The sequence below is a fragment of the Pygoscelis adeliae genome, unplaced genomic scaffold (assembly GCF_000699105.1).
Source record: "Pygoscelis adeliae isolate BGI_AS28 unplaced genomic scaffold, ASM69910v1 Scaffold105, whole genome shotgun sequence".
NCBI lineage: Eukaryota > Metazoa > Chordata > Aves > Sphenisciformes > Spheniscidae > Pygoscelis > Pygoscelis adeliae.
In genome coordinates, this window is record NW_008824807.1 from 1,882,076 (window position 1) to 1,889,905 (window position 7,830).

The 7,830-nt window shown below is 37.7% G+C and overlaps 1 protein-coding gene across 1 annotated transcript in view; it reads right to left on the bottom strand.

Annotated features, from left to right (window-relative positions):
• SYNE1 (spectrin repeat containing, nuclear envelope 1) overlaps positions 1-7,830 on the bottom strand; it is a 258,380-nt gene that overhangs the window by 186,325 nt on the left and 64,225 nt on the right. The window contains 7 exon segments of the mRNA XM_009324159.1: positions 448-598; positions 2,856-3,035; positions 3,728-4,356; positions 4,648-4,801; positions 6,074-6,240; positions 7,215-7,338; positions 7,449-7,656. Coding sequence (XP_009322434.1) covers positions 448-598; positions 2,856-3,035; positions 3,728-4,356; positions 4,648-4,801; positions 6,074-6,240; positions 7,215-7,338; positions 7,449-7,656 — 1,613 coding nt within the window.

Here is a 7,830-nt window from a genome sequence, read left to right on the forward strand (position 1 = left end):
AAGAATTGCACACATCAGAAATGTGTGCAATTCATTTTCTTTTGTTGACTTTTATCCATTCAAAAAAATACCCAATATGGAAAATTATTAAAGTACGTTGACTGGAAATATCCTCTCATACTATGATAGGAATATAGTCTCAAGGTATTTTATATAAAGAGCAGATAACTTATGCTTTCCATATAAATTAACATTTTGCATTTCTAGGTGTTAAAATAATAAATAGCAACAATCAAATACACATTAGTGGATCGCACCAAAATGCTGAAAGGACTATATTCTTTCCTCATCAGAATCAGTACGATTTAAACCCTGAATGCCAGCGTCACAAGATTTGACAGTAAATTCAAGGAACTTTAAACACAGCTCAAGGGCACCTTTCAAACAGAAAAATCCATCTAAATCAAAGAGCATTTAAATCCCACAAATGAAAATATATGTAATTACCTTTGATAAAGTTCGCCTGACATCTTCATGGTCCTTCCAAATGGATTTGATCACAGAAGCACTGTCAGCACTGTCTATGACTTTCATTACTGTTGACTTCAAGCTCTGATATTCCTTCATCAGATCGATAAGAATGCAGGACTGCTCTTTCCTGTAATGTGAAAAGGCTGCGTTAGCTCCATTTGCTGTCATATTTCTGAAGGAAAGAGAATGTGACGTAGTGATTTACCATGGGAAAATCAGGATGCAGTGCTAAACTTGTTTTAGGCAGCCAAGGAAATATTAATATTTAGGTTTTACAAATCACTGTGGTCCATATATCACAAAACATCTCACTGAAGAGTATATGAATCGCCATCTCATATATATCAGATATCGAAGCAATTGACTTGAGCAAAAGAAAGACTGAAACCGGAATTCAAGCTTCTCACTTCCTAAGTTTAGCATCTTACTGACTGGAAACCACACTATAATGATGCTGGCACTTGCAGCTCATTTTTTTTAACTTGTTTCTTTAACATGGAGTATTTTGGGGGGTAAAAAGAAGCAAAGACGAAAGCAATGCAAGATAAGTCTGACTATTTTGTCCTCCAGTTGTCAGATGCATGCTTTTGGGTCTAAAACATTACATTGAACTTACCTGTCATTCTACTGAGAACAGAATAACCTGCTGCTAAGAACAGGCCTAATGTTTTTTTTCCACCCCCTCTCCAGAAAAGCCTATTTCTGCTCAGGTAATGGACAGAAAAAAAAACCCTATTCAATCCATTCCTGGTGTTTACACTGAAGAGAGAGAAGGAAGACTAATACTTTGGATATGTTGACGGTAGAACAGTGTTTGCAGTGAAAGGAATTTGGGAAACATGACATCGCCAAGAGAGAGAGGTAATTGCTTTAGGAGCTGGCTCTTCTCTGAATGCTCCGAAGAGCTCTCCAAAAGAATCAGGTTCAAGAGGGTCTAAAATTGTGTCTATATGGGAGAGAAAACAGTTCAAAATAATTAAAATTAAATTAATAATTTAAACAAAAATTAACATTATTTTCATGTTAGAAAGGAATTACGAGGTACCTGAATATCTTTCAGTTTTAGGTATAAAGATGGCAACAACTACCCCAGTATGGGAAAACTGGACAACTCATTTACCCTCAATAATGTATCTATAAGGCAGGGATAGCTATTTTACGTTTTCTTCACTACCACACTGGTACTGTCTAGCTTCTGGCACATGTATGCGGAAATTACTTGGTTTATTACTATTAAGGACTTCTAAAGGTAAGAAAAATGGGTTGCAGCAACATGCAACATGAAATACAAATTAGCAGCAGTGCTGAAGAAAAAGGAGCGATGGACATTTTTAAATAAAGCTATCCTTTTCTTCCACTTAGTTCAGATTTATACATCTCTTAAAAACGCACTAGAAAACCAGACTGAATTCAGCTGGAGAAAACCACCAGAAATGCAATTCATGTAGCTGTGCATATTTTCAAGAGGGAAATAATACACAGATCTGGTTAAGGGGCAGCATATTTACGAATATCTGTATGGTGTCAATCAAGAAAATAGAATAACAGTACAGTATAGAAACCAAAGGGAAAAAAAAAAACATTTTGCAGCACAAATGAAATTTTTTTTGAATCGTCATTTCAGTACACCAACCCAGCAGTTACATGGGGATCACCAAATTGCATATGCCCATTGAAGTATTAGCCAGACTTAGAACTGTTTTGCTTCTGCACTTAGACAAACTTTCTGTACGTTGAGGGTGATGTGATACTGAATGAATCTAGCCCTTAATTTTACCATGCAGATTTAAAAAAAGAACATTTGAAGAAGTTTTCTTTAAAGATGACGAAGAGGCAGCTAAGACAAAGAAAAGGGTAAGATTAAACTTTCTTTAGTTTCTTTAGTTCCTTTCTTTATCAACTTCAATTGATATACAAAACTGTCTTACATCACTGATTATACACTAATGGTTGTTATGAGCCTGGTCCCTTGGGCAGACAGAAAGACTTAAATCTAAGAATGATTTAGGACCACTGAATATAGGGTTGTCAGAAATACATATCCAATATAGAAGGAAAATACATGTTAGAAGGAGAGCATGTGCTACTTGGAGTGATAGTGAAATCTCAATGGAGATACCTTATCTTTCAGGAGAGTAAACAATAACATGAAACTAAAAGCCCAGTATATCTATAAGTACTGTCCTGAGGACCTGTCTGTGGCTTTATTAATAGTATAATTGCAACTGGTACAAATATCCTGGTTTATACTGTGTTTTATCTTCCACTCAGTATTTAACATACAAGCCCTGTTTTCTATTGGGATTAATATGGCAAGAAGATATTAAATATAAATAATTGGGTCTCTCCTCTCCTTTCTCACCTTAAGTCTAAGAACTACTTACTTTTCATGTATAACTTTCTTGGTATCCTCCCACAGAGATTCTAAGCGATTTATCTCTTTGTCAATCTCAGGAGCAAGGGTAGTATCTTTTTGGGCTATTTGTTTTGCTTTGTCCATGAGCCACTGGAGTTCATGCTGGTGAGAATTCAATTCTTCATCTAACTGGTTAAGGATCCTCAATCTGCAAGTTAAAAGGCAGGTTTCAAATTTACTTATCTTCAGTTTTTTGCAAGAGAAAAGAGAAGAAAGGAAGAATGAAACGGTTGCTGTTAGAGTTACTGTGCATAAAGTTCCCTTTTTCTAACATTTCCTAAAATATCTTCAGAAAACAAAGTGTTATCTGGATTTTTTTCTGCTACAACGAGGCTCAGAATGTGATTTTTCTGGTACATATACAGCTGTACAATTATACAGATACACATGTACCTTCACCTGACACAGTGACTTGGAAATATACTCAAATATTTAGATTAATACTTTATTATAGTAAGTGTTTTCAATTCCTTCAGCACATGTACAGTCTTCAATTCTGTAAGAGTAGAGATAGTTATGTTATATGGGAATTCTAATAGCTGTTTGGAGCTTGGATTCATTCAGACAAAATAAATTTCTGAGACAAAGATTTTCTTGACTGTTCTGTCAATATAAAAGAATAGCAGGACTTGCTAAGCGTTCTGCTCACGTTCTCTCTCCATCCAAACAACTCGCTCACTTACACAATTTTATTAAGTAGATGTATGGACTAATATATGCCTGGCAAGGAATAAGGTACCCAGGCAGAAAACTCACGCATGCCTCCAATGCGTCATAAAAAGTCTAGAGACTGCAAGCAAATGAAGAAGTGCCAATCTCAAGCACCGATACTGTTTTTACCTTTGCTGGAGGGCTTGTAGTGTCGCCTCCTTCAGACCCTCCTTGTCAGCCTTTTCCTCAGTATCTTCAATACTCTTCAGTAGCTGTTCTTTACGTTCCATGAAAGATCTTCGCAAGGCTCCAAGAGCTTCTGCCTCGCTCTGTTTGGTTCCCAGCAGGTTTTGAACTGCCTCCAGTTCCAAGCACAAATTATCCACCACAGCCCTACAGGAGGTCCTCTGCTCAGAAATGCTGTGTTTTAGATGATACTGGGCCTTAGTAAGGGAACCATCCAAACTGATGGCGACAGATTCCAGCTTGTTAAGATCTTGAATAACATCATTGAGTTCCTTCTCCAGTAATTCAGATTTAGCTTTATCCATATTTCCTGTTTTCTCCACTGTCTGCCTCAGCTGGTGGAGCACTCCTGATGCAGCACTTTGGAGCTCCAGGAATACCCGCAGCTGATCCAGAGCCTCTTGTCTTTGGCAAGTTATTTGACTTGCCTCCTGGAAGATCTGAAAGCAATCTTCAGTCTTTCCCCGCAATGTCTGCTGGTCTTCTGGGCAGCTGACTGAACACAATTTATCTACATGTTCCTTCAGACTTTGTAACTGCTGTTTCTTACTTTCAACTTCCATTACGTGGTTCTATGGGAAAGAAAGAAAATAAGGCTGGGTTTCTTCTTCCAGTCAAAAGCTCAGAAAACATTTTAAGACTAAACTTATGAGCAAAAAAAGTACTGCTGAGGGGTTTCCAGTAAGAACAGTTCAGTGTTACGGTTTTGCATTAAACTGGTCAAATAACAGAAATCTGTATGTGACTGCAACCGTGTATCAGTTTTCAAACAAATAAATGACCTCATGCTAGTTTTCAATGAATATTTAGCTGAATGCACTGTACAATTTCCCTGCCTTTAATATTTACATCCAAAAGTTTACCTTATTGTAAGATGCAGCCAGTTGTTGATCAGCTGTGTTTATCTCTGAAGTGGCTTGTAGTTCAGCAAGAAACTGCTTAATCCAGTCTGAAAACCTGAGCAGGAGCTCATCAAACTGCCCATGCTCAGCAACAAGAGATTGAAGGAAGTTGATCCTATAGAATGTCAGATGTAAATATGAAAACACTTGATGTAAATTAATCACTTCCCATAATGAAAACCACAGCTGACTGGACAGCATTAAAATCAATGCCAGGTGGAAGGAAAGAAGGAAACATTAATTTATGTTACAAATGTGATGACTGCCATGTTGATTTCTTAACTGGGAAATAACATAACACTTGAAAGCACCAGTTTGGCTCTTTCCCGTTTCCACTGTTTTATTCATATCAACCGTTAAAAGTGCCCCAAACAATCAAGGTATGTTCTTCAACTTTCTTCATGGGGGTAGGCCAGCAAAGAGAATGATACTGATGGAAGTTAAACATCCATTTTCAGACATAGCAATTCTGTTTGCCCTATCATCTGCAACGCTGCATGTAAGGTAAGAGTCTAATGAATTTAGGCAGCGGGTGAGTAGCTGCATGCTCAACTTCCACTTAAGTAAGTGAGGGTCAAGTCTGCTCAGAAGAACACAATTCAAAGGAGGAATGTGTCCACAGGAGTACTTGGAACCTAGCAGAACTAAGCTTCTAAATCTTGACCTTAAAAAGGGCCTTGCCATTTACCTTCCTATTTCCCTTAGAAATTTCTCTACATAATTTTCAGCATGAAATGCTATGTAGAAGATCACTATATTGTAAAACAATCATATTGATGAAGCACCTAGAAGACAATGTCATTGACCAGGGTCTATTATTTAAGCTCTTTTACAAATAATAAAATATGTATGTTCATCACCAAAACAATTTAAATCTAAATATATGATAACATAGAGTTTCAAAAAAGGAGGCAGTGTTCCTGAGCTTAACATGAGCCAGCAGCCTAACAATTGAGCATTTATAGTATTTATGGCAAATGAAAACTTCAAAGTGGGTTTAAAGAGATAATAGTGTGGCTTTGCACAAGATAAAGCATGTAACTGCAAAAATGGTAAGCAGATATTACAGATTTTGGAAGTAACTTAGGAAGTTACTTGGGAAATTGTAACTGAGGAAATGCAACATTACCTTCATTTCCTGCCCCACATTCCTTCAAACAGAACTCTTCCATCAAAAAAATAAGGAGAGATTACACGAAAAAGACAGCATGATAAATCTGTGGGATTCCCCACACCCCATTCCTGGGCACTCAGGGTTCAGTATGAATCTTAAACCTGTGTTTTCCTAATGGTAATACTGTAGAAACCTACGTTTCAGGATTGGGATTCCTCATCTAGATATGGGTTACTCTCATTTAACATGTAAAAAACATTCTGAAGCACAAACCTTTTATCAACAGTTTGTGGTAAAGCTTTCCACCTCTCATCCAGCTCTTCAAATTTTTCTTTTATTGTTTTCACACACTGTTTGGAAGCTGTTGGGAACAGGGACTCATTTAACTGTAACAGGCTTGCATAGACTGAAGCATGGGACTCAATATCTGCTCGCAAATCCTGGGAAAACAATGGAATGTACAGTCTTTGGATTAAATATGTCATCATATTATGCAAAATAACAAAACTAATAAAAAATCAGCTAGGGATTTCCAGTACACCACTTTGAGACAAGTGAATGAGCACAGTCAAATCCTTGGAGGAGTTGAGGTCTATTAGGACAAGCAGGTACTCAACACCTCTCAGACAGCTACATCTGCAACTGTAATTCAGTAAGGATTCATTGAAGGTTTTTTTTTTCCTCCTTTAGGACAAAGTGTGACCTTTCTGCACAGCTCTACTGTATGGTGGAAGTGGCTAAAATCAAGATTTTGCAACCTATTTTGTGAGCAGCAATAGAATTGTGAGGAAATGTCACAAATTGGCCCAACCAAAAAACCAAAACCCAAAATAATTTTCCTTATCTTCAGTAATATTTAAAAGTGAAATTATGGACTCATTGGCTTCATGGAGGGTGTGAAAGATGCTACATTTGGCCAACTGCTTCATATTAATGTAAAAACAAATGGCAAAAAATCCAAGGGAAGGCATACTTCAGAGTAGGATGAAAGTCTTGTGTTTAAAAAAAAAAAATCGGAAATGAGACTTTCATTGTGAATTCAAAATCTTTGAGCATGTTGTCATCTGAGCAACTTTCCTCACGTGCAAAAAAAGGAAAGTAGCATTGTCTAACAAAGGAATTTCTCTAGAGAAAGGATCCTCTGGCAAGCAGATCAATGTCCTTCCTTGACAGATAATAGGATATACCAGGATGTCATTTTTCTTGAGCTGGCATATTATATTTGCAAATAACATTCTTCCTGTCATTTTCTTGTCTTTGATAAATAACAACAGCGATAATGTAATACTTCCCTAGGACATTTCCAAAGCCCAGAATCAAGTGACTTGTCAGACTACAATTGAGCAAGTCCATCCTTTAAAAGACAGCAATAAACCAGGAAATGTAGGGGGACAATCTTTCAGTTGAAACGTACCTGCACCGACTGCAGTTCACCTTCCAGTTTAACTCTGTCAGCAGAAACATACTGCTCTGAAGGCCTGACTGTAGCTTCACACCCCTCCAACCAGGTCAGGAAGGCAGACAGCTCTTTCTCCTGCCTAGCAAAATCACAACGTAGAGTTACCAACTCAAGTCATCCCCTTGGTCTCACACACTGACTGCAGGAACGTCTCTGTGACCATCATAACAGATGTGAGAGTCTACTCACTTCTGCCACTGAGCCAGAAGAGTCTCTAATAAGGTCTGTTTCTCTTTAGCATTTTCTAGCACCTTTTCATGTTTCTGCTGTAATGCTGTAACCTCCTGAGCAGCTTTTTCTTTGTTGGCCACCTTTCGGGCACAGGCTGAGAGAGAGGCCAGAGTGTTGCTCAGTTTTTCCACAGTATGACAAAGGTCCTAATGAACATGTAAAAGAAACAGAAGTCACATATATAAACAACAGAGCTATGGTAACAATGGTGAGAAAAATTCTGTGCTTCTACTCGAAGTTTGAAGCAATGCTACATCCACCAGACCATGAAGTCACTGCATAGCTTATATTTCACTCAGATCTGTCCTAGATACACGTGCCCCAAGCATATCAATCAGCA